We start from the raw sequence: 26,365 nt of genomic DNA on the forward strand, positions 1-26,365 counted from the left end.
CTCACTCCAGCCAGAGAAGGTTCTCTGCTTCTAAGGGCTCATGCGGTGAGACTGGGACCCTGCAGATAATCCAGGGTGGGTGCAGTACCTTAGTTATCTCTGCAAAGTTTCCTGCAGCACGTAAGGTGACAACATCCCATGCGGAAGGTGGGCAAGGTGGTAGGGGTGGATTCTACCTACCTCGTGAGAAAACGCTGCACTTATTTTAAGAAAAAAAAGGCGACGTATTCATCAGGGTTCCTCAACGTTGGCGCTATTGACATTTTAGTCTGGATAACTCTTTGTTGCGGGGACTGTCCTGTGCCTTATAGATTCAGCAGCAACCCCAGCCTCTACCCACCAGAGGCCAACAGCCCCTCCCCCACACAAGCTGTGACAACCAAAAATGTCTGCAAATGTTGCCAGATGTTCCCTGAAGGTCAAAATTGCCCCCAGTGAAGAACACTCCCATACTGGGGACGCCTGGCTGGCTGAGCCAGTGGGGCATGAGGTCCCTGATCTCAGGGTTGTAAGTTTGAGCCCCGTATTAGGTGAAGAGACTACTTAAAAAATAAGACTTTGGGGTGCCTGGGTAGCTGAGTCAGTTAAGCATCTGACTCTTGATTTCAGCTCAGGTCATGATCTCAGAGTTGTGAGATCCAGCCCCGTGCTGGGCTCCGAGCTGAGGGTACTTGAGGATTTTTTCTCTCCCTCGCCCTCTCCCCTGGCTTGCACTCTCTGTCTCTCAAATAAATAAAATGAATCTTAAAACAAAATAATAAAATCTTTTTAAAAATAAAATAAAATATAATATAAAAGAACACCCACATACTCTACACACACAAATACACACCAAATGGGGTCCTGGTTCTGTAGAAAACACAGCACCCGCACATACCAAGACAGAGCAAAAAAACACTGGATAAAAAATAACAAAGTATTGACATTGTTATTGGGGTTTTGTCATAATAGTTGTTTTATTTTCTTATTCATTTCTATGCTTTTGAAGTGTGAATAGCTATCGCTTCTAAGCATTATTTGACAAAGCAATTTCTCCTCGAATGGATTTTCAGACAGGAAGTCTGTCTCTATTCTTGGGAGCCAGTCTACCTGATGGCACTTCACTGTTCTTGTGTCCTGTCGAATATTTGTCTCTCTACTTGTAACTGAAATTATATTTTTCTCATTTATTTGTCAGACTTTGGTGTCAGAATATATCATCGAGGCCTAAAATTAATGGAAGCATCCATAGGATTAGCTGTTTCTTCATTATGAGAGAACGATCTAGTTAAGTGTTCTGGCTGTTCAGACCATTTTTTGAGACAATTGCTTTGAGAACTTTCTTCAGTAGTTTCCCTGATGATAGGGTATTACGATATTCTACTTCTTCTTTGGTTCGTGTTGGCCATTTACACTTTCCTATAAACTCATCCACTTCAAAATATTTATATTTATTAGATATGACTGTATATAAAATAATTTATAATATCCACTTTATCTATAATTATATTTTCTCACTGAATTAATATTATTATCTCTTATTTATTAATTAGATTTTCTATAGATTTGTCTCTTTCTACCGATTTTTTTCAGAAGAACTATCTTTTCATATACTTTGCAGGTATAGCAATTATGGAAAACCTTATGGAGGTTCCTCAGAAAATAAAAAATAGAACTATCATATGACTGAACAATCCCACTATGGGTAAGTATCCTAAGGAAATGAAATCGGTGTCTCAAAAAGATAATCTGCAAGGCCATGTTCAGCACAGCGTCATTCACAATAGCCAAGACATGGAAACAAGCTAGGTGTCCATCGGTGGATTAATGGATAAAGAAAACTCTGTATAGCGTGGAATACTGTTCAGCCATAAAATGAAGAAAACCTTGACATTTGTGACATCGATGAACCTGGAGGACATCACGCTTAGCGAAATAAAGCAGACAGAGAAAGACAAAGACTGTATGATCTCATTTACATCTGGAATCTGAAACAGTCAGACTCATAGAACCAAAGAGTAGAATGATGGTGACCACAGGTTGGGGGCTGGGGAAGTGGTGAGATGCTGGTCAAAGGTACAAGCTTTCAGTTCTAAGATGAGTAAGTCCTAGGGCTCTAACGTGCTGCATGGTGACTAGTTACTAATACTGTGCGGTATACAGTAAGTTTGCTAATATAGTAGGTTTTAAATGTTCTCATCACACAGACACAAAATGGCAACAACGTAAAGCGGTGGGTGCGTTCATCAGCCTGGTTGTGGTGAGCCTTTCACAATGCACACATATATCAAATCATCACCTTGTACACCTGCAGCACAGACAATTTTCGTTAGTCAATTGTACCTCAGTAAAGCTGGGGAGGAGAAAAAAGATGTTTTAGAAAAAAGAGCAAAATATACATACTTATCAGTTCTCCCATTTTTCCATTTTTCCATTAATTTACTTCCTTCTCTTTTCTTCAGGTGTGTTTTGTCGTTCCCTCCCTAGGTGCGTGGTGTCAATCCTCAAGTCATTTACATTATTTTTATTTTTTATGTTATGAGTTCTTTTCTTTTTAAGTTTTATTTATTTTTTTAGCCATGTCTACACCCAACGTGGGGCTCAAACTCACAACCCCGAGATCTAGAGTCACGTGCTCCTCTGACTGCCAGGCGCCCCTGAATTCTTTTTTTTAATACTATGGACTCTTAGTGTTTTGTGATGAATTCTTTCTGTAGGAATGACTGACTCCCTGCTTCTCTCGCTCCTACTACTTTAGTGGTAGAAATTTCCTGAGCTCATTGCTGCCGAGTTAAAAGGACTACATTTCTCAGCCTTACTTCTATCAGGAATAACTAGGATTTTTCCTAGTTGACAGCTGCCTCTTTATTTCATACATGGTCTTTTCAGATATGTAAACGTTTCAAATTTTCCATCATGACTTCTTGCCTGGTACATTTAGAAAGTCTCCACGCATATGATTTCTCTCATCTATGGAACATAAGAACTAGAATGATCAGTAGGGGAAGAAAGGGATAAAGAAAGGGGGGGTAATCAGAAGGGGGAATGAAACATGAGAGACTATGGACTATGAGAAACAAACTGAGGGCTTCAGAGGGGAGAGGGTTGGGGGAATGGGATAGGCTGGTGATGGGTAGTAAGGAGGGCACATATTGCATGGTGCACTGGGTGTTATACACAACTAATGAATCATCGAGCCTTACATCGAAAACCGGGGATGTACTGTATGGTGACTAACATAATATAATAAAAAATCATTATTAATAAAAAAATAAATAAATAAATAAATAAATAAAAAGGAAAAAAAAAAAGAAAGTCTCCACGCTATAGTCCCTGGTATCTTCGTCGGCTAAATTTCAATATGGTGTTTGTTATGCTGAAAACCATACTCATCATTCTTTTTTTCTTTTAAAGTTCTTGGCAATTGCAGTGACAAAGTTTAGGATCGCATTCCTGCTTGCCTGCGAAAACCTATCAGGATTTTAATTGGCTTTGCCTTGATTTGGAGAACCCACATTTCGTCATCTTCCTGTCCAAGAAGATGGCTTGTCTCTCCATTTTACGTAAGCTTTATGCCTTCCATAAAATATTGTGCCTTTCTTTCCACAGGTCATAAAGTTTATTCCCAGGAATGTTACCTCTGGAGTTGCTCTCTTGAAGGGAATGTCTTCTCCATGATCTTGCTGATGGCCTGCGTCATAGCGGCTGGGCTGGTGTGACGCTGTGCGGAAAGCCTTTTAGTGGGGCCACTGCAGGCCAGTCTCGGCTCCCAGCAGTCCCAATACTGGGACAGTGTGAGAAGCTCATTGGAGGAGGTCCTGGAGTTGGGAGGTGGTGGGGAAGGAGATTCAGTCCCAAGGGGTGTATGCCACAGTCCAGACACTATACCACCTCTCTCCAAAGAAACACTTGCCATCAGAAGATTTTCACAGCAGGAATCCAGCTTTGAGGGTCATGCCTAAGACCACGTGTGCAGCAAGAGGCTAATTGAAAGGACTGGTGGAAGGTTCTGAGTGGAAAACAAAGAGCTCTGTCTTCCACACCTTCGTCAGGGTGGTGCTTGTGAGACACAAGCTCGCTGCTGAGAAAGCCTCGCCTTCTCGTCTGTGAAGTGAAAAGGACACACTGAAAAGGAAACCCAGTCCCCAGCAGGTGCCCAGCAGGAATGGGGGGCACATTTGCTGAGGACGCGTGGAAGAACGAAACACTGTTCGTAAGAGCCCCAAACTGGAAACAGCCCAAGTGCCTAGGAACCGCAGACTGGATACGCACACCGGGGGGCACAGCAAAACACCACGCACTTGAGATCGAACCAGCCCTCAGGACCCTCAGCCAAGACGACCCTCACAATCATGATGTTAAGGATGCCGGACAGGAAACAGTACACACCGTGAGATTCCTGCAGATGAAATTTTTAAAAATAGGCAAAGCTCCTCACTGGGTAGGAAATGGGGATACTGTTTGCTCTTGGGTCAGGAGTGGCGACAAAGGGGGATGCGGATGCTCTGTTGCTTGATCTGGGTGCTAGTTACATGTGTGTGAATATTTTGTTTTGTTTTGTAAACATTCACTGAGCTGCACGCTTATAACTTTAGGATATTTCTGTGTATATGTTACATTTCAATAAGATGTACTCACCACCGCCCCCCAAAAAAACTATCTGAAGCAGCAGTTCTCAAATTTTTTAGGCTCGGGGCCCCTTTAAACTCTTGAAAACATCAAGGAGCCTAAAGATCTTTTGTTTACAGGGGAAATACATATAATGATATTTAACATATTGACAATTGAAACTGATACATATATGGGATATTTATTAAGTCGTACAAAAATAACAGTATAAACCTATTACATGTTAATATAATAACATTTTTATTTTTTAAAACTGTATTTTCCAAAGCAAAACAAATCATAAGAATAGTGGAGCCACTTTACATTTTTGGAAATATCTTTAATATCTAGCTTAACAGAAGAGAGCTGGATTCTATTTTCTTCTGTTTCCGATCTGTTATGATAGCACATGTCGTGTAACTTCTCAATTACTCCACTGTATTCTCATGAGAGAATGAGATTGAAAAAGGCAAATAATATCTTAATATTATTAGAAAAATAGCTTTGACCTCCAAATTCTCAGAAAAAGTTGTTGGGGTGCCCAGGGGTCCCCAAAACACACTTCGAGAACTACTGATCTAAGAAGATAAAAATTTTTTGAGGGGGGACGGGTCCAAGCTCTTACAACGTTAAGCCAAACTTACGTGCACATCATTGCTCCCTTATGAGAATTTTCCAGTGGTGAATAAACTACCAAGAATGTTTCACCTGTTCTTCCTTCACAGATGGCACAATGATCACCAGGCCAGCTTTATCTGTGTATTCTCCGTAGTGTGCTGAAAGAGCCCAGGCAAAGACCTTGGTCTAGGGTTCTCTTTTCTGGCCTGCTGAGGGTCCTGACCTTGCACATTGACCTCTCCACTAAAATGTCACCACCTTGACGATTTCGATGGCATGGATAAATTCCTCCAAAGGTGCAATTCACCAAAACTGACATAAGAAGAAATAGAAAATCTTTATAGCACTATATTTGTTAAAGAAATTGAATTCATAATTAAAAGCTTACCCATAATAAAGATTCCAGACCCCCATGCCTTTATTGGTGAATTATATCAAATATTTTAAGGAAGTAATAGCATCAATCTCACTTAAACTTTCTCAGAAAAAAAAGGAGGATGGAAGACTCCCTAATTCATTGTATGAAGTCAGCATAACCCTGATACCAAAAACTGGCATTACAAGAAAAGAGAGACTAATAGCCCTCATGAACATAGATAAAAAAGCAAAACAAATAACAACCAAAAAAAATTAACAAAATATCAACCAGTTGACTCCAGTAATATATGAAAAGTGATTATGACCAAGTAAGGTTTATCCCAGGAATGCAAGGCTCTTTTAATATTCAAGGATCAATTAATACAATTTCTAATAAAAGATGAAACTCATATGGTCGCTTCTGTAGGTGAAGAAAATGTATTTGACCTAATGCAATACCCGTTCATAATTAAAACTCTCAGCAAACTAGGAAAAAAAGAGAATTTCCTCAATACAATTCAGGATGTTACAGGTCGAATTGTGTCCTCCAAAAAGATGTGTTGAAATTCTAACAACCTGTACATGCGACTATATTTGGAAAAAGGGTTTTTTCATATATAATCAAGTTAAGATGAGGTCGTCATGGTGGGCCCTAATCCAATATGATGGGTGTTCTTATAAGAAGAGGAAAGTGTCATGTGAAAACAGAGACACAGGCAGAAGAAAGACATGTGATGATGGAGGCAAAGATCTGAGTGATGTGTCTTTAAGTCAAATAATGCCAGGGTCGCCCACAAATACTAGAAGCTGGAAGAGGGAAGGAAGGATTCTCTCCTATAGGGATAATAAGAGAAAGCATAACCCTACTGAAACTTTGATTTTATTTATTTATTTATTTATTTGAGAGAGAGAGTGTGCACACATACACAAACATGTGTAGGGGGAGGGGCAGAGGGAGGGACTCTTCAAGCAGACTGAGCTCGGAGCCCAACATGGGACTCAATCCCACAACCCACAACCCATGAGATCATGACCTGAGCCGAAACCAAGAGTCAGATGCTTAACCGACTTGGCCGCCCAGGTGCCCCTGAAACCTTGATTTGAGACGTAGAACTTACAGCACTTTGAAACAATAAATTTCTTGTTTTCTGCCACCGAAGTTGTGGTGTCAGCCTGTACGTCAGCCCTGGTAAACTAATACAAAGGGCATCTATGAAAAACCTACAACTAAATTACATTCATGGTGAAAGACTGAACGTTTTTCCTCCTAAGACGAGAAACAAAATGAGGCCGTCTACCCTTAACACTTTTTTTCAACACTACCAGAGTCCTAACCAATAAGGCTAGGGAAAAAAGTAATAATTGGCATAAAGATTGAGAAAAAGGAGTAAAACTGCCTTTGTTCTCAGATGGCATGAATATATATTAGAAAGCCCAAGGAGGGGCGCCTGGGTGGCACAGCGGTTAAGCGTCTGCCTTCAGCTCAGGGCGTGATCCCGGCGTTATGGGATCGAGCCCCACATCAGGCTCCTCCACTATGAGCCTGCTTCTTCCTCTCCCACTCCCCCTGCTTGTGTTCCCTCTCTCGCTGGCTGTCTCTATCCTGTCGAATAAATAAATAAAATCTTTAAAAAAAAAAAAAAAAAGAAAGCCCAAGGAATCTGTAAAAAATACTGCAACAAGTAAGTATATTAAATTTACAAAGTACAAGATCAATTTTCCAAAATCAACTGTACGTCTATATCCTACCAGTAAAGAATTGGAAGATGACATAAATAATAAATACAATAGCATCAAAAACATAAAACACTTAGGCACAAATCTAACAAGAGATGCATAAGACCTCTGCACCGAAATCTGCAAAAATTGGTGAGAAGAATTAAAGAGAAGCTAAACAAACAGAGAGATATGCCATGTTCCTGGATTGAAATTCAATATTGTTAAGACATCAGTTTTCCCCAAACTGATCTCTAGATTTAACTCAAACTCAATTTACATTTAACAGGTTTTGTTTTGTAGAAATTGACAAGCCAATTCTAAAGGATATATGGATCTAGAAGGGCCAAAATAATCTTTAAAAAGAAGAAAAAGATTTACACTGCCTGATTTTAAGACTTACTAGACGTTTACAGCAATCAAGGGGCGCCTGGGTAGCGCAGTCGTTAAGCATCTGCCTTTGGCTCAGGGCGTGATCCTGGCGTTCTGGGATCGAGCCCCACGTCAGGCTCCTCTGCTGGGAGCCTGCTTCTTCCTCTCTCACTCCCCTGCTGTGTTCCCTCTCTCGCTGGCTATCTCTCTGTCACATAAATAAATAAAATTTTTTTTAAAAAGTTTACAGCAGTCAAGATAGTGTGAATTGGCATAAGGTTAGAAAAAAATAGAAAAATGTAACAGAACAGAGTCCAGAAATCAGCCAACATATAAATTGTCAACCGATTTTGACAAAAGTGCCAAGGCAATTCAATGGAAAATGGAGTTTCCATTTCATTAGCGAATGATCCTGGAATATCTGGATAACCATATAGGAAACAAAACAAAACCAAACCCTAACTCCTACCCTACACTATACATTAAAAAAAAACAACTAAAAATAGGTCGTAGACCTATATGTAAAGCCTAAAATTACAAAGCCTCTAGAAGAAAACATACTAAATAAAATATCTTCAAAATTTCAGAGTGGGCAAAGATATTTTAGACAAAACACTGAAAGTGCTAACCATAAAATTAAAAATTGATACATTAAACTGTATCAAAACTACAAACTTCTGCTCATCATAAGACAAAATTAAGAAAATGAACAATCTAACAGGAAATATTCACAATAAATATATACAACGAAAGGCTTGTATACAAAATATGCAATGAACTCTTACAAATCAATAATAAAAAAGACAATGTAACCTCTAAAATGACCAAAAGACCTGAACAGACATTTCACAAAAGAAGATATACAAATGGTCAATACCATAAAACCGTAAGAAAAGGTGCTCAACATCATTAATCATCCGGGAAATGCAAATTAAAACCACAATAAGGGGGCGCCTGGGTGGCTCACTCGGTTAAGCGACCCACTCTTGATTTTGGCTCAGGTGATGATCTCAAGGTTGTGAGATTGAGCCCCCTGTCAACTCTGCTCTGGGTGTGAAGCCTGCTTAAGATTTCTCTCTCCCTCTCCCTCTCCTCGGCCCCTCCCCTCTCTCTCACTAAAAACAAAAACAAAACAAAAAAACCCACAATAAGATACAACTTGTTTTATCAGCTATGATTACTAGAATGAGACTGACTGACAGCACCAAAGGTAGGTGAAATTGTGGGGCAACTGGAACTCTCATGCATTGCTCGTGGGAGTATAAAATGATCAAATTCCACTCCCAGGCAGTAGTATACCGAGGGGGCGGGGACGGGGTGGTGGGAGTGGTCTGCCGTAGATCAGGCAGCAAGGGGGTGCAATATCTGTGGAGAATTTAAACACAATAATAAAACCAAACCAACTAAACATCGGTTCACTTTATATTATCGCCATGCATTCTAAACAACGTCACGTGATAAAATACACTATCTGCTGGAGTGGACCGTTCCCACCCCACCTTTGTGATGCTATTCACTCAAGAAAAATGACAGCAAATGTCAACAAAAAATGCTACGTACAGAAGTGTTCAGGGCAGCTTTATTCATTATAGCCAAAGTCCGAAAGCAACCCCAATGTCCATGACCAGGAGAATGGACAGACAATTGCAGTATATTAACAAGGTGGAATATTACTCAGCCATAAAAAAAGAGCAAAGCATTGTGGGTAAATTTCATAAACATTATGAGAATTTGGCAGGTGGAAGGTTGAACCTGATTAGGTCCTTGGTTGCCAAGTTGCATCTTAGGGCTTTCTATCTTCTGCCACAAGGATTAACACAATGCTTGACATGCAGGGGCCCTTGGCAAACACTTACTGAATGGAGGAATGTATGTTGGGGATGCTGGGTGGGAATCTAACCAAGGGCTGGGACTTAACTTCTCCAAACAGCAAGATTCAACTAGGAGTTCTTGGAGCTGGTTAACAAGAGGCCATAGCCCCTTCCTCTCTGGTTCTTGTCCCAACCAAATTCATCTGCCTCCAAACCATCTTCTTCCACCTTCCCTTTCCCTCTCCGTTTCCCAGGGTGGTGGCCTTAGCATCGGTTAAATCTTCCTTCTCAGGCTGTCTGTCCTCCAGGCTGATAGGTTCATGCAAGCTCTGAACCAGGATGACGGAGTCTGGGATGTGGGCACCTCGGGTTCAAGGTAGCCACACAAGAGCGGACAAGTAGGAGGGATCGGTGGAGAACTTCCCACTATCCTCAACAAGCTCTCAGACTCCCCTGCCTTCCCCAGTCAACTCAAATGCAGAACCAAAAGCTGGTGTTCAGGCCAAGGCCATGTGGGCTGCTGGGTGTTGTCCCCAGTCCAGTCTGGACCAGGGACAGCAAGGAAAGACCCAGGGTTTGGGTGCCAAGAGCCACTCCAATAACACAAGCCCCTGGTCCTACATGGTAGCAGTGATGCTTTGCAGGGGCAGAGTCTTGACTAGAACCCAAGCCTCCAGTCACCACCACCACCCCCCCACCCCCGCAGATCTTCCTGCCACACTAGGCCCTCCTGGATAGGGGAGAAACGGGCAACAGGGCTGGTCACTCACTAACGGAGGCTGCAGGCTGCCCTCATTTCTCTACTCCCAGCATCCTCAGCATGCATTCCCAGAGACCCTCAGGAAGATTCTACAGGAATGAAAAATGAAGGAAAAAGGATGATGGACTATGAAAGAGATGTGGATGGGTGAAGGATGCAGGCAGTCAGGCAACCGGCCTTGAAGCCTCCTCCTGGGCGCAGAAGGGGTAGGAGGACGGAGCAGCAAGAGCAGGTGCCGTGTGGGCACCAGGGCTTCAAAGAGGAGGGTATGAAGTGGGGGAGGGAAGATGGGGAATTTGTCTAGAAGCTGTATTTGCCGGACAAACACTGTTTTAACAATTACAGTGTTATGGGGACGCTGGTCTTGGAGAGGAAGCTGGAAGGGATAAGGCTGCGAAAGGGGCTGAGTCCATGCCTGATTGGATGGACGGATGGACGGACGGATGGACGGATGGACGGACGGATGGACGGATGGATGGATGGATGGAGTGAGCGAGCGAGCGAGAGTGTGTGAGCAAACCTCAGCCCTCCCACGGTCGGAGCGGCACGCCCCGCAGGGGTCACTGCGCGCCCCGGGGGCGGGACGGGGGCGCAGGCGCGGCGGGCGCGGCGGGCGCGGAGGCCCTCCGGGGGGGGCGGAGCGGGGCGGACTAGAGGCGGGGTTAGGGAAAGGGACTGGAACACCAGCCAAACTTCCGGTGCCTGCAGAGCGCGGAGCGGCTGCCGCACAGATAGAGGCTGCACGGGCAGAGGCTGCAGGGCGGACGCGCAGCAGGGCGCAGCCATGGTCAAGATCAGCTTCCAGCCCGCCGTGGCCGGCATCAAGGGCGACAAGGCCGATAAGGCGTCGGCGTCGGCCGCCGCGCCGGCCCCGGCCGCCGAGATCCTGCTGACGCCCGCTCAGGTAAGAGGGGCCGGGGGGCTCAGGCTGGAGTCTGGGGGCGAGGCGCGCCCCGCCGGCCCCGGGAACTGTTCGAGGCGTATCGGGGCCCCGGAGCCGTGACCGGAGGGAGTGAGGGTCCGGAATGGGCCCCCCAACCCAAAGTGGGGAGGGGGCTTGGGTCCTCTCCAATCCTCCTCTCCTAAAAGCGGCAGCCGAAAGCAAAAGTCCGGGGAGTGGGAGGGGTCCGAATCGCTGGTCCCCGAGTGGGGAAGCACTCAAGGTCTCTTCCAAAAGTGGAGGGGCCCTAAGCGGCTGGCCCCAAAACTGGGGAAGGGGCCGGTAGGAGGAAGTTGGAGGAATGCTGGTGGGGGGTATGCGTCTGTTTCTAATCAAGGGGGAGGGGCCGAGAGTCGAGCCCCAGGTGGGGGATGGGAGGAGGGTGGGATGTTGTTTCCCCAAAGTAGAGAGGTGGGTCAGGATTGGTGGGGAATGGCTGGGGGGTGGGGGGGAAAGGGTCTGGTGCCAACGAAGGGGGAGGGGCCGTTGATTTCGTCCCAAACGTGGGGCTGCGAGGGGCGGGGAGTGTGCTGCAGGTCTGCACCTGAATTGGTGGACCAGAAAGTGAAGAAATGGAAATAAACCAGAACCGGCCCGGCTGCATGTCTGGGATTCGAGGTTTGAGGTTCGAGGTTCGAGGTTATAAGGCGAGGCGCCCAGACCTCACCCCACCCCCTGCCGTCTAGACCTCCCGGCTCTCGCTCTGGGCTGCCCCCCTCCATCCCGTGGGGAGGCTCCCCCACTGCCCGGGTGCCCTCCCGCATCCCGGAGGCTCTTTGTGGGGGCGGGCCTCGGTGCACCCCGCCCCCTCGGGCGTCCTCCCCCTCCTCCCCCTTCCCTCCGGCGGAGGGGAGAGAAGGCATTTCCGCCAGTGGAAAACTGTCTGAGCTGCGTGGAGTCTGACCCGGAGAGGGCAGGACGCGTGGCGGGCGGGGAGGGGAGGGAGAGCTGGTCCAGCCAGGCTGTATTTTTGCTCCGGCAAAGGTGTCCACGTAGCCGTAGTCTCCGGCGGTCTTGGGGTGCACCAAGCGGTCGCATCTAGACTGCACCTCCAAAGTCTTTGTCCACTCCCCTTCTCTGCCCGCTTCTGGCTTCTGATGAATCTTCCTCAGCGCCAAGGTCCCTCCCCAAGTTTTGTGGCTCAGATTCAGCCTTGCCCGGAGTATTACCCGCGGCCTGCAGGGGAAGACTTGGGTCCTGGGCGGCGAAAGAGAGGACACTTGAGAGGGGCCTCAGAGGTGGGTGTCAGATCCTGAGCAAAGACCCTGAGTGAGGAATGCACAGAGAAGCCGCAGGCCAGCTCCCCTGCCCGGTGTGGTCACTGCATCATCCAGGACCACCTGGGTTGGGTTAGGGCGTTGCTATGCACCCCCAACCAGAGCAACTCCATCCTCATCCCATGTGTAGCCGGGCAGGAGGCATTCCATATTTGAACACCCTGGTCTGCAGCTTTAAAAGTTTGCAAGGGTCTCTTCAAGCTTCCTTCTTCCCTTCACCAGGGAACCAGCTTCCTCTGTTCCTCTCAGCCCCCGGACAGAGCAGGGCTGGGACCTTGCCCCTTTCTTCTCCCAGGGCCTGCAGCCCAGCTCAGGCCAGGAATTCAGGCCCTGCCTCTGAGGGCTGTTAGGGTTCCAGCAGAAGGGAGGACCAACCAGACAGTAGGATGTAATTCAAAGTCTGAGAAGGCCCACCAAATTTCACAGGAGTAGCACATTCTCCAGCCGCGGGCTGCTGGTGGTGTGGGGCTGGATGGCGACGCCGGCGTCACCTGGGTAGTAACTGATACCCAGCTTCTGGCGCTGAAATCCAGCGTCCTCTCCTCCCCCTCACCCAGCGTGAAATGGAAATATCAACATCTTCCTGGTGCTGTTTGTAATGGCGGGGAGCCTGCGAGCCTCCTCTCCCAAACCTTGTTAGTGGCTCAGGGTCCCCTGTGTCCCCTGTGTCTTGATTTGGCACGGAGGAGTGCGGGGGGGCCCAGGAGGAGGATGAAAATCCTGGCACCTCTAGGACAGAGCTGCATATCAGTAACCGATCATAGCTCCCCAGGGCCCTGAGGTGATACAGAGGGGCTTTGGACTTAGGTGTTGGTTCTGCCCGGCACCTGCTGGAATTGGAGCAGGAGAGGAGAGTTCACTGCTCTGGGCCCGTTGTGCCCTCACCTGGCCAAGGCGCACATCCCCACTCCTCCACCCCACCCCTACCCACCCACCGCGGTCGGGAGTGGATGGAGCCCCCCTCTCCTGCCTCTGGCAGGGAGCACAGCAGGTGCCCAGCGTTCATAGGGCAGAGGGCCACCATTGAGTAGGGCACAAAGCAGAAGGTGGGTGGGACAGGCAGGCCAACTGGGAGGCCCAGCCTTCTCCTTTATCAAGACAGAGCATTTGAGGTTTGCCCCATGCTGATGGGGACGGCAGAGGAAAGCTTATTAGAAGGTGTCTTCTGGCTGAGGGCTACCTGATCACCCTCTTTCGTTACTGAACTGGACTCAAAAATCAGATAGAAAGCCCTGGAAGGACCACTCGGTGAAGAAATGAGTTTGTGAACGCTCTCAGCCCTGAGCTCCCCTGTGGCTGTTCGATGAAAACGTCCACCTGCGCGCCGCCCCAGGGGGCCGGGGCGAGACAGCGGCAGCACCTTCACGGCAGGGCTCCCTCCGGCTTCTGAGCAAAAACTCAAATACAAGGAGGATTCTGTCCCCGGACCTGCTGCTGGAAGGAAGTGCCTCAGTGGGCCGGGAAGGGATGGGGGTGGGGGCCCAGCTGGGCCTCCAGCTGCCCACCCTCCCCTTGGCGCTTCCCTCTGAGGTAATGAGAAGCCTGTGCTGATGGGCGACTGGCGGGGAGCCAGCCTGGAAAGTGGGCTGGCCGGGAAGCATCCCCTCTTAGCACGCGCTGGCTAGATCATTCTTCCCCTTTGGAGGCCTAGCGGCCAGCCCTGCACCTCTCCGCCCAGCTCCGCTCTCCCCTCGATCTGCCTGTGCCTGAGTGCACACGCGCGCGCACACACACACGCAGCCAGGTGTAGGCATGTGCAGACAGGACAGGGCTCGGGGGCTGCGGATGGGCTTTGGGGGCTGCAAGAGGAGAGAGACATGTTCAATACCATCCTTTCTTCAGCACCGGCTAATTTTCTCCTTGGCTTTGCCTTTGATTAATGGCTCCTGCGTTGCCCCCTCCCCCAGCCTGCATACCTGGGGATCAGATTTCATTTTCTGAGTCCTGGCCTCAGGCTCTTGGCGGGAAGGAGCTGGGTCTCCCGGTGTGGTTGGGGGGGGGGGGGTCCCCTGCCAGCCGGGAGGGCGGACCTGGCCGGACCTGGCCGGGCATGGAGTGCTCCTGCCCCAGTACCCGCTGGCCCTGCCGGCCTTGCTGAGGGTCCTGCCCCGGGGGCCGGGTGGGGGGCTTCGGGTGGTCCGGTCCCAGGCCTGCCCGAGGGACTTGGGCTTTAGGCTTTTGCATACATCATGGTGGTTTTTCCCTTCCCTTTCTATTTCCCTCTCTTTTCGCTTTTCTGGGCCGGTCCTTGCCTGTTTCAAGGCTGTCAGCAGACTGCCAGGGAGGCTGAGTTCCTCTTAGAAAAAAAATGTTTATGGTAAAGTCATGGAAGTGCAGCCCGGCTACCCGCCCCCCCCAACACACACAACTCAACTCTCCAAGTTCTCTGTCCCCCAGGAGAGCTCTTCCAGCAGCCAGCTTTGCTCTTCCTCCTTTGGAGCCTTTGTTCTCTGGAGTCTCGTCTTGACTGTCAGGAACCGAATAGACGCAGAGCAGGGGGTTGTGTGGGAGTTCTCAGGGCTCCGCGCGCTGAGCCCAAGCCGCTGAGCCACACGACAGGAATGGGGTTCCATGACCCCCTGTCATTAACCCAGCTGCCTGTACATTGAACCCAGTTCTGTGTGCTCCGATGCCCACTCACCCTACGCCCACTCGGTCTGTCTGTCTGTCTCTCACACACAACACATCGGTGACCTTGAATGTGGTCTGCAGCCTGGGAAAGCAAGATGCTGAGGGGGAATGAAGCTGAGGAGGGCCAGGCAAGAGCCCCTCCCCCTCCAGCTGCCAGCCTGGGCCGCAGCAAGTGCAATTCTGGCCCCCCGCCAGCCTCCTCCCCTAGCAGCCTGCAATTGTAGTTTAATCTGCTTGCAGTTAATTTGGACATTGTTACCGAGGAACTGTAGCTGGGGGGCTCTCCAGGAGCCATGGGAGTCCGCTGAGTTAATGCTCCAGTTGGCCGGGTTCCCCTTGACCGCCGTGGCCCTGGCTTTGCTAAACCATTTAATGAGCGCCATTGCGGGCCTCAGTGCAGCGGGCAGGGGAGGCCCAGGCCCGTCTTGGTCCCCGGACGGCTGGCTCACGTGCCCCACACGAGTGCACAGCGAGGCACTTTGCTCAGAAAGCCCAGTTGCCTTGGAAACAGTAGGCAGTGTTTTTCTACTTTCTAAATGGAAGCCCCCCCAAAGGCCTGGCTGCTCCATGTGGGGGGTGGCATTTCCCTGGGTCTCCAGCATGACAGGTGAAGCAGCTGGGGGGTCTCAGGAAGCAGGCTTCTCCACGGTTCTGGGTGAGCCAGACAGCCAGGAATCCCCAGGTTCTCTGTTGTATTGTGTGGGGCCCCGTAAGCAATGGCAGCTTCTGGGCAGATTCAGGGGCCCTCCCTCCTGTGTGGGGCTTGGTGTCTGAAGTCCCTTTTGTCTGAAAGCAGGGACATCCACGGCTCCCAGTCTGCCTTCTGGCAAGCTCTGGTCCTGCTTTCCCTTCCAGCCTGCTGCTCAGCCATGACACTTGTGAGGTCCCGGCCCTGCAGGCGGAAGGGGCACGGGCTGGGGAGGGCAGCTGAGCCTCAGGTATGCACTAGGGGGTTGTCAGTCGTGGTGGGATCGGGAGCGGTGTGTTAGCCCCAGACATGTGAGGGGTATGTCCACTGCACATCTAGGAAAGGTGGGGGATCCTCAGCCTGCCCGGTGATCCCCTCAGAGTAAGCACGCAGGGTGGTACCCAGGGGGCCCCCTGGAGGCCATTTTCTCCTCAGCCACGTAGCCACCACCATGCTCACTCCTCCCCAGGCCCTTCAAAACACCTCCCCAGCCAGAAGCCGAAAGGCCGCTTTAAAACCCGGAGGCCTCCGTGTCTGTGGACTTCATCCGTGGAGCTGGCCCAGAGGCTCCTTCACTTGTGGCCCATTGACTTTGTTTTGTTTTGTTGTTTTTAAAAGCAGCTCTCCCAAGCTTGCCTCTCTGGTTTTCCTGAGCAAAAGCGTGGCCAGTGTGTAGCCTCAGCAGCTGTCCAGGGCCTCGGCCCTGCAAAGGAGAGGCTCAGCTGAGAAAAATCTGCTATTTTTATCTAGCACTTCATCCTTGACAAAGGGCTTTCAGGTTCTTTGTCTCTTTTAATCCTTGCGTCTTCACATTTCCAGAGAGAAGCTGTGGAGGGGAAGGGGGAAGGTGGCAATGCTCCCCTCACGGGGATCCCAGTCCCTGCTGGGGCCCCTCTCCACTTCCGGTCACTGCTCACCCCACTGCATATGAATGTCCCACTTCCCCCGCTGGTGCAGGCAGCCTGGCCTGTCTCCCAGGTCAGCCATGGTTCTTTGGGACCCACTCAATACTCTGGAGGAGCAGAAAGGCCAGCACCTCATCTGCAGGAGCCCCTGGGGAGCTTGCTCTTTGTGGGCCCCCCTGTGGCAGCAGCTGTCCCTGTGGGACCTTGGTTAGGGAACCCCAGGGCACCCCAGGGTGTGAGCCAACGCTAGCCAGGTGGGTGGTCTCACGAACTTGCCTCTCTGGTCTTGGTCACAGGCCCCCCCAGCAGGGCTGAGGTGGTGGGAGCCCCAGCGCTCAGCTACTGAGTTTGGGGCAATGGGTTTGGCCTCCCACCCCTGCCAGGCAAGCTCCCTGGAGGGCAGACTGGGGTGTTGGGGAGCAGGCTGGGCCGGGGCACTTCTCTGTCCCGTGGTGCAGAGGCTGGGCACTAGCTGGTTTGGTGACAGATGTGCCCAGGGAGGGGGAGGGGCCTCCAGGTGCTTTTGTCCTTTTCCTGGGTGTGGCTGAGTGGGAGAGCCCCAAGCAGGGAGGCGTTTGCCCCTCTGATGGTACTCCCCATTGCTTCCTGAGACCTGGGCCCCATACCCTGAATTCTCTAAGCCAGGGGCCCTCAGGGGTTGGGACCTGAGCAGCCCAACAGGCCCCATGCCCCACCCCCACTAGGCCAGGCTCCCCTGTGCTGTGCTGAGAGATAAGGGCCTATCTGTCCGAGGTACCTGGGACCTGAGCTGCGTCCCCAGCCCCCAGGGTAAAGGGAGAGGGGACACATGGCACAAAGGGGGCTAAGCCAGCAGTTCATGGCATACGTGGAGTGAGAAGCTTCTGGCATCCAGGCTGGCGCTCCTTGCCTTCCCCCACACTGCCTCAGCTCCTGGAGGTTGAGGGGGGTAGTCTTTGGGACCGGACTCTGCCCTCACCCTGACTGTATCTGGACCCCATGGAGAGAGATTGAATGGGGACAGTGGAGGCAGAGGCAGGCCTGGGCTTCTGCAACAGCTCCCAGGAGGGGTTCGGGCCTGGGTTCGGGCAGGGGTGTGGGGGGTAGACATGAGACATGACATGAGAGATGGCCAAGGACATGGAGCTCCTGAAAAGCCTGAATCATGACACGGTCAAGCAGTGTTACTAAGTTCTACACACACACCTTGGTCCACCAGCCCAGACATGTGTGGCCTGGAAGAAGGTCAGCTTAACTTGCTGCTTCTTGGCTGCCCTGAGGCGACGGTCCTGAGCCCAGCTGGCTCCCCAGAGCGGGTTTTTTCCGGAAGCCTCCTGCCTTGGCCTCCCTGATGGCAGCTGCTGCCACCGTAGCCACGTTTCCCTCCTGGCAGAAGTGCCCTGGCTTCCGGAAGCCTCCACACTTCATCCTTGAGGCTCCACTCCTGACAGCCTGTGTGACACTGCTGGCCAGTTGCCAGTGTGGGGCCGAAGCTCACCCCCCCCCCCCCGCTGGCTGCGCTGTGCCCAGCAGGGATCACAGGCTCAGGGCTGCCTGGCCAGAAGGACACCAGCACCATACCCAGACCCCGTGGGCCTCCTGGAACCTCCGTCTCCCTCAGCCAGTGACCACTCCCTGCCACAGCCTTCTTGGTGGAACCTAGAAACCACCTCCCACTGCCCCGGTTCTGGTCCACCCTGTGCACTACCGCGTTTGGGTGGATCCGAAGCCTTCCCTGGCTCCCCATTGCCCAGAGCAGCAGTTCCCAGCCTGCCCAGTGCACCCCAATTCCTACAGGTTCCTGGGTCTGGTGCAATTATGAAGGCCATGTCTGTGCTTCCCCCATTCTGTGTTTAAGAGAGAATACTGTGGTCACAGCTGGGGTAATGAAGAGGACTAATGGCCTGGGTAATCCAGATGGGCCTGCTTGATCCCAGGGCGTCATTCTGTTTGGCTTCGATGTGGGTCTCAGTTTTTCTTTACCTGGGAAGAAACTGGGGAGGCCCGGGCAAGGCATTCCTTCCAAATGGTGCTGCGTGTGTCCCCAGCACTGCCCCTCCCTCTCCCCCTCATTCATCCCCCGCCTCCAGCTTGTCCCAAGGCTCAGTCCTGGCCAGCACAGTGAAGTCGGCAATTCGCACTTCGGGAGAGGGGCGGGAGGATCCCGGGAGGGACGGGACCACCACCTGGCTGAGCTGCACCGCGATCCACAGGAGGAGCGGCCCCCGCCACAGCGCTACAAGAAGGGGGGCTCTGTGGGCGGCGCGTGCTACCTGTCGATGGGCCTGGTCGTGTTGCTTATGGGCCTCGTGTTCGCCTCCGTCTACATCTACAGATACTTCTTCCTTGCACAGGTGAGGCCAGGTGGGAGGGAGGCATGGCGCTCAGGGAAAGGGGGTGTTTACAGGGGACTGCAGGGAGGTGGTGGGAGTGGCAGTGTGGGCCGTGAGAGCCAGGTGAGAGGGGCAGCAGGTGACCTGCCCCCGGGTGGGAGTGGGTGCCCAGCCAAGCCCAGAAACCCTGCGTCCTCCCGCCAGGGGGCCTCCTTGGGCACGTGCCAGCCCATGCAGCCCCTTGCCTGGTCCAGGAGATGGGAACAGAGCCCGGTCCTCTGACCCCCACAGACCCTGGTAGACTGTCCTCACCTGTTTGCAGACACCTGAGGCCCAACAGGGAACTCTCCCAGGAGCACAGTGAGCAGTGGGGGAGCTGGAACTGGAATCTGTGACCCCTTCCCACACTGTCACCCTGAAGTCTTATCACCAGAAACTCAGATCCAACAGAAATTGGATCTCTATGATCCCTCCAGAGCCGGACCCTATGCCCAAGGGTCATGCTTTAAGGACTTGCGTTCCTTGGACGTTTATTTGGATTCTAAAACAAAGAAGGTAGACGGTGGGTTAAGGGACAGATTCACTACCACCCTTTCCTGCAAGGGGCGGCCTCCACCCATGGTAGCATCCCGGGTTATGTCCTCACACCGGCAGTCAGGGCCTGCAGCTGGGCGGGAGAACCGGTCAGGGTCACCGTGACCTTGTGATCAGTCCAGACCTGGGGATGGAGCCGGTGCCACCAAGGTGGTTCAATTAGAGCTCAAAAGAATAACCCTAAGTACAACACCGGGAATTTCAGCCCCAGACACAGAGGCTGGGAATTGCCAGTCATTTACGACCCATGTGACCTCTCCCCACCCTCAAGCAATGGTTTTTAACTTTGTTACTTTGTTTTTTCCATGATGGAAATTACTGAAGAGTTTTTGTATTCCATGTGACTTTCCCCTGGAAACCTCAGCTCCCACGCACCTGCCGACTTCCCTTTTGTTTGGCATGCCCCCCCAGCTCCTCCCCATCTTCCCCCTCCACGACCAGCTCCCCATATGTTCTCGGTTCTCGCTCCCCCCCCCCCCCGCCGCAGGCCCTTCCTGAGGACCCGAGGACCCTCCTGCTCTAGGTCCGTGTTCCCTCTGTTCCCAGCCCCAACTTGTGCTCTCCTGGGGCTCCTCACCCCACTGCTTGCTGGGGAATGGGGACATGTCAGAGCAGCCTCCGAGTCTGTGCCCTGGACAGCGTGATTCATGTGTGATGATTCAGCCCCCTGGGAGAGCTGACACGAAAACAGAGGAAGGGCCATCCCGATGGCAGGCCAGTAGTCTGCCCACGGATCTGGGGAGGCCCCTGGAGAGGGACAGGTGGGCACACTGGTCCATGGGCTCAGCTACTTGGCTTCAGTCATGTCACACTGCCTCCCCCACCCTGGATAAGGGGGCGATTCGACTGGCTGTTCACATAGGGGCCCAGGGTTTGTCAGGATTGCTCAATGGGCACAAGGTCCCGGGAAGGTGGTGGGACTTGTGTGAGATTGGACACGGAGCTGGCTACCTCTCAAAGACTCTCCTGCCTCCCGGGTACCCCACAGGTCCCATCCTGTTCAATTCGGGGCTCCTGTGTTTGCCCCTGAGAGCCAAGGAGGTTGTCCACCAAGGACCCAGCAGAGCCGGCTCACCCGCCCTCTCCCTGACTCCCCATGTTTCTCAGTTTCTTCATCTGTGAAATGGGACTCATTGGCCCACCCTTCCCGCTTGCTGAGGCCCTGGGGTCCTGGCACGGTGAGGTTGGCGGGGTAGGCAGGGTGTCTGCACTAAGGGCACTGTGTGACCAATCTCTCTGTCTCTCCTCCCCCCTTGCTCAGCTGGCCCGAGACAATTTCTTCCACTGCGGGGTTCTGTACGAGGACTCCCTGTCCTCCCAGGTCCGGACACGGATGGAGCTGGAGGAGGACGTGAAGATCTACCTCGAAGAGAACTACGAGCGCATCAACGTGCCAGTGCCCCAGTTTGGCGGCGGTGACCCCGCAGACATCATTCATGACTTCCAGCGGGTGAGGCCGGCCGGGGCTGGGGCAGGAGTGGTGGAAGGGTGTCCTGAGGACCCAGAGCCCCCCTTCCATCAGGGGTCATGTGAAAGGAGAGCAGGAGCGAAAGGAGAAGGCCAGTGGCCCTAGTCCCTCCTTTGAGTATGTACCGTGTAACGGCAAGTATGGGCAGGAGACGGTGGCTTAGTTGCTCGGGATTTTAAGGACACTGCTTTCGTTACGGAGGCAGTGCTTCTCACTGAACGCAAGCTAGCCATGATGGATCTTCCCCTCGGCCACCTGCCCACGGCAGACGCTGGCCACCATGGGCAAGGCTAGTGTTCCTGTTCACTGGGTATCTTGCGTTGACGTTTTCTGGAGGTGTGGCACGCCCACCGTCAAGGGCATGGAGTGCACAGCTTAGTGGATTATCCCAGAGGCTACACGCAGTGCCATCCAGATCAAGATTTGGAATTTTGCGGGCGCCCCAGAAGGTTCCCTTGTGCCCCTCCCCCCAGCCTGTGCCCCCTCCCCAGTGGTAACCATCGTTTGCACTTCTTTTTCTTCCCCCTAAGATTTTATTGATTTATTTGAGAGAGAGCACAAGCAGGAGTGGGGGGAGGCAGTGGGAGAGGGGGAAGCAGATTCCCTGCTGAGCAGGGAGCCCACAGGGCTCGATCCCAAGACCCCAGGATCATGACCTGAGTGGAAGGCAGCCGCTTAACCCTTCAAACACGCCCACCCCTTGCACTTCCGCTGCCAGCGACAGTTTTGCGGCCGGTGAAATGCAGGCTCCCCAGCTGTCTGTCCCCCGTGCTCACTTCCCAGAGCTTCCTACGGATTCTCCAGTGCGATCCCTTCGCTCTGTATCCTGGACGTTCTTGTCACCGCAGCCCGCAGGGAGCCAGGGCTGGAGCATCTCCTGCCAAGGGTCCAGGCTGTCCGCAGGGATGACAGGACCTCGCAGGGGTGATAAAATGCACACTTGGAACGTTACTGTCTTCCCCAAACCCCAGCTCTGTGACCGCAGCAGAAGAACCCTCATAATAGCTGAGGCGCTGGACGCTTGGTGTTTTTCATGTAGCGAGTGGAAGCTTCCACAAACACGGGCGAGGCGAGGAGCAGGAATTGGGGGGATCACACTGGCATGGCAGGGCTGGTGCCTCTGCTGGCTGGAGGCCTCCTGGCCTGCAGAGCCTGACATGGCCCCTCCTCCCGCTCAGGGGCTCACCGCCTACCATGACATCTCCCTGGACAAGTGCTATGTTATCGAGCTCAACACCACCATCGTGCTGCCCCCCCGAAACTTCTGGGAGCTCCTCATGAATGTGAAGGTGAGCAGCACCCCTCACGGCATCTTGCCGCCCCCCCCCGGTGGGTGCCAGGCCTGGGGCAAGGGAGGTTCCTGCGTTGGGGGTGTTGCTGTCAGCTGGGCCCAGCACCCCAGGTTGGTCCTCCGTCCTCCATCTTCCTTCTCCCACATCCAGGTCAACGGCCCCCTTTTCTTCTCCTTATTGTGCTGTGGCTCCCTCTCTTGCGAAGAGTCCCGGGACCAGCTTCCTCAGCCCCCTAGGCCATGCCCCACGTGGCAGTGCAGGGAACCCCCCCCCCCCCGAGCAGCACTCCCCCTTGGGCGGGAGACCAGACTCCCCCACATGCAGCATTGGGGCGCAACCAGAAACTGCTTGGGAGCATTCAGAGGACGAGCCATGGAGGCCGTGGATGGGGGAGGTGGGCGGGCGGGGACCGCGAGTGAGCAGCACGGGGGCGAGGGGAACGTGGGGCGGGCAGGGGAGCGCGAGGCGGGAGAGCCCTGCTTGCTGACCCGGCGCTGCGGCTGCTGCCTTCGCAGAGAGGGACCTACCTCCCGCAGACGTACATCATCCAGGAGGAGATGGTGGTGACGGAGCACGTCAGCGACAAGGAGGCCCTGGGCTCCTTCATCTACCACCTGTGCAGTGGGAAGGACACCTACCGGCTGCGGCGCCGGGCCACCCGGAGGCGTGAGTGGCCGGCTCCACCCGTCTGGGCCCCTGCCCTGAGCTCTAGGTCCCGGCCATCGTCCAGCCCTGCCTGGCCTGGGAGCTGGAGACCAGCCGTCAGGGAGCTCAGATCGTAGCAGTAATAGCAGCTCATGGTAACGAAGCACTTCCCACGGGCCAGGCTCTGGTTCACGCTCTTTACGTCCTTCTAAGAGTGTGTAAGTTGTCGTCATCCTCATCGTTGTTCTTGCTGCCCCTTGAAAGATGAGGAAACGGAGGGACAGAGAGGTTAAGTAACGCCCCCAAGGTCACAGAGCGGGGAAGGTGGCAGAGCCGGGCAGTCTGGCTCCAGCTCTTGAGCTCTCTCACCCCGTCAGTGCACTGCCTCTGGGTGAGTCTGGGTGTCAACTCCTGAGCCACCCCCCTGCCCCCACCCTCAGGGTCCTGAGGTCCCGCTCAGGTTCCAAGGCTGGTAGCCTCTGTGGCCCAGCCAGCACCGGCCAGGACACAGTCCTCACTGAGATTCTCTCTTCCCTCCCAGGGATCAACAAGCGAGGGGCCAAGAACTGCAACGCCATCCGCCACTTCGAGAACACCTTCGTGGTGGAGACCCTCATCTGTGGGGTGGTGTGACGGCCTCCCCCTCCAGGCCCCACCCCTGCCCTCTTCCTTGTTTCTCTTCCGGCCACTCTGGCCCTCCTCCCTGCCCTCGCTTAGCTTGTACTTTGGACACCTTTCCATAGATGTGACGTGTCTCCTGGTTCCTTTCCAGCCCTGCCCGCCTCCCCGTACCAGAGCCGTGACCTCTCGAGGCCCCACCTCTTCTGAGCTCCCGGGTCTGGGGGACAGGAGGGCGCCCTGGGGTGGTTTCCGTGACCACCGTCCTGCAGTCAGGTCCGCTTGGGCCAGCCCACAGCTGCACTGGCAGCCCAGGGGAAGGGCTGGGCAGAGGGGCTGGGCTCAGGGGGGTCCTGGGCGAGGGGACAGGAAGGATGTGGTATGGGGTTCAGAAATGTCTGCACAGTTGGGAAAGTCCCAAAAGGCTTGTTCCTTGGACAGTCCTGTGTCCAGATTCCCAGATCTGGGCTAAGGATGGGGGAGTGTGCCCAGGGATGGGCCCACCCAGAGCACAAGGGAAGGTGGAGTCCTAGGGGCTCCCCCCAGGACTCCTGTCAGTGCCTTCAGCCCACCAGTGGGAGCCTGCAATGAGGGGTGAGGACAAGTCTGTCAAGCACAATCGTTCTCTGAGTGGAACCAAAGAAGGGAGGAGCCAGGATCCCCCTGGCCCCCCAGGAGCACAAGCATGGGGTCCTGCGGCCATGGCCACAGGCATGGAACAGAGGGGGGCCGCTCCCACCCTGTCGGCGGGCAGCCCTGCGGGGCTGAGCGCTGAGCAGAGCCGAGGGGGTGGGCTCGTTGCTTTCTCCAAGCTTGGAGCTGTTTTAGAAGATAATGTGGGGGAAAGGGAGAGCCACCTGGTACTTGTACACCCTGCCGCCTCCTCGTTCTGAGATTCCGTCCCCCTCGGCGTTGGGGGAACGCAGCCTTTTTTCCTCTTCCTTCTCACTTTTGCATGTTTTTACTGATCATTCAATATGCTAACCGTCCTCAGCCCTGAGCCTTGAAGAGGAGGTTCCGACGCCTCCGGTCAGACTTAGATGAAACTCTTAAATGCTTTGTATATTTTCTCAACTAGATCCCTTTTCAGAAGTGTCTGTAGAATAAAAATCTTTGACTTCTGACTTGGACTTGGGAGCAGCGGGGAGGGGTGGACGGGGTGGGGGGCAGAGGTGGGGCCGTGTCCCCTCAGTCCTCACACGTCGCTGAGCCAGGTGAATTCACATATTACAGGAAGGAGGAGGAAGGGGCTTGGAGACCGGAAATAACTTGCCCAAGGTCATGCTGCTTTCAAGTGCCCATAAACCATCCCGTTTAGTTCCGCACGGAAGATGACATCATTATTGCTTGTCCTTAAGTACAAGGACGATGTAGTGTTCTGCACAGTTTCGAGGCAATTAGTAACCATCCCAGTGGATCTGAGCTGAGGTTGGCATGAGTCACAGGGTCGCATTCTGCAGGGAAGGAGGCAGTGGGAGAGCCAGCCCAGAGCCTTGGCCAGCTGGACCCCGGAGGCAGGACCTGGGGCGAGTGTGGGTGCCTACGCCCTTGCGGCTGGTCTGGCTCACTAATCCTGTGAGGGACATAAATGACTCAGGTTAGTGCAGACACACCTTGTTCTCAAAGGCAGTCTTGCCCAGACGTCAGTCTACATGCAATGCAATCACAAAACGCCGATAGGATTTATTGTTTGACTTGACACAGTTCTTTTGGGAAAGTCAATGTGGGGAATGGTCTGGTAAATCCTCAGAAGGGGAAAGAACAGTCTCCAGGTTTTAAGCATCATAAACTACCATAATTAAGGAGTTACATGTAGCAAAGGAGGTCGATAGGACAATGGAGGGCCTGGAAATTGTGTTAAATATAAGGAAATTTAATGGGGTACGTATAGGTTCCTTTTAGCGGAACAGCTGGCTAGTCATTTTGACAAAAATTAACCTGGATCCTACTTCCCTGTCACGATATTAATTCTGGATAGATGAAAGTTTTTTCAGTATGAAATGAAGCCATAAAAGTACTTAAATGATTTGAAAGAACCTTAGAGGAGGGAAAACCTAGGCATGATACCCACCAGTTACGACTTGACTGTGGAAACCGAATTGATGTACAGCCAAACACCATGAAGTCACAAGATTTACAAGAGGGGCAAACTGGGCGAGATGTTTTTGAAACTGAGGACATAAAAAGGGCTATTTTCCTCAATATGCAACGTTCTTATAAATCATGAAACATGAACAACCCAATAGGTAAATAGGCAAAGACCATGAGCAGGCCGTGCAGAGCAAGGGAAATACAAGTGGATCATTGCTTAAACGTGTAAAGATGTGTAATTGCAGTTACATAGAAAATGCAAATCAAAATTAGGAAGACGTATGACTGCCAATACCTCTGATTTCCTCGTGGGCACCTCTCCATCTGCCGCTAGCAAACCACCACCCAGACTTAATGGCCTCACACAGCAGTTTACTATTTCTCCTGGTTCCCAGGGCTGGCTGAGTTTGGCCAGTTCTCCGGAGCTGCTCACTCCTGCTTAGCATTCAGCCGGGAGCTTGGTTGGGCTCCCCATCCAAGGTGCCCCTCCCTTCCCACGCCTCACTCAGCTCGGCTTCTAATCAATACCCTGGCCTGCCTTAGAGTTTGGCAACCAAGCCCCAAGCGAGAGGAAGCCAGAGGCTTCAGTCCTCTTAAGGCCTGGAATCCAAAGTCCCAGAATGTTCTTTCATTGCATTGATGGTCAAAGCAGGTCACAAAAGCAGCCCTGACTTAAGTGGAAG

At 52.5% G+C, this 26,365-nt stretch overlaps 1 protein-coding gene and 1 long non-coding RNA gene across 2 annotated transcripts; one reads left to right on the plus strand and one right to left on the minus strand.

Annotated features, from left to right (window-relative positions):
• The first annotated feature begins 10,897 nt into the window (after positions 1 to 10,897).
• Positions 10,898 to 24,715, plus strand: ITM2C (integral membrane protein 2C). The gene is made up of 6 exons (XM_026491725.4): positions 10,898 to 11,125; positions 18,855 to 18,995; positions 20,830 to 21,018; positions 22,215 to 22,325; positions 22,844 to 22,994; positions 23,515 to 24,715. The coding sequence occupies exons 1-6, from the start codon at positions 11,006 to 11,008 to the stop codon at positions 23,604 to 23,606; spliced, it is 804 nt and encodes a 267-aa protein (XP_026347510.1). The 5' UTR covers positions 10,898 to 11,005; the 3' UTR covers positions 23,607 to 24,715.
• Positions 21,550 to 23,645, minus strand: LOC130542338 (uncharacterized). The gene is made up of 2 exons (XR_008956821.1): positions 23,492 to 23,645; positions 21,550 to 23,229 (listed from the first exon to the last, which is right to left on the minus strand). It is a non-coding gene; the product is annotated as an uncharacterized LOC130542338 (long non-coding RNA).
• Positions 24,716 to 26,365: the final 1,650 nt, after the last annotated feature.

Source organism: Ursus arctos, unplaced genomic scaffold (genome assembly GCF_023065955.2).
Source record: "Ursus arctos isolate Adak ecotype North America unplaced genomic scaffold, UrsArc2.0 scaffold_1, whole genome shotgun sequence".
In the NCBI taxonomy this organism is placed as follows: Eukaryota; Metazoa; Chordata; class Mammalia; order Carnivora; family Ursidae; genus Ursus; species Ursus arctos.

Excerpts from the sequence above, each read along its gene's own strand:
- ITM2C (XM_026491725.4), top strand. The coding sequence starts at position 11,006 with ATGGTCAAGATCAGCTTCCAGCCCGCCGTGGCCGGCATCAAGGGCGAC. Across the intron at positions 11,126-18,854 it reads TCCTGCTGACGCCCGCTCAG|GAGGAGCGGCCCCCGCCACA; the intron begins GTAAGAGGGGCC and ends CGCGATCCACAG. Across the intron at positions 18,996-20,829 it reads GATACTTCTTCCTTGCACAG|CTGGCCCGAGACAATTTCTT; the intron begins GTGAGGCCAGGT and ends CCCCTTGCTCAG.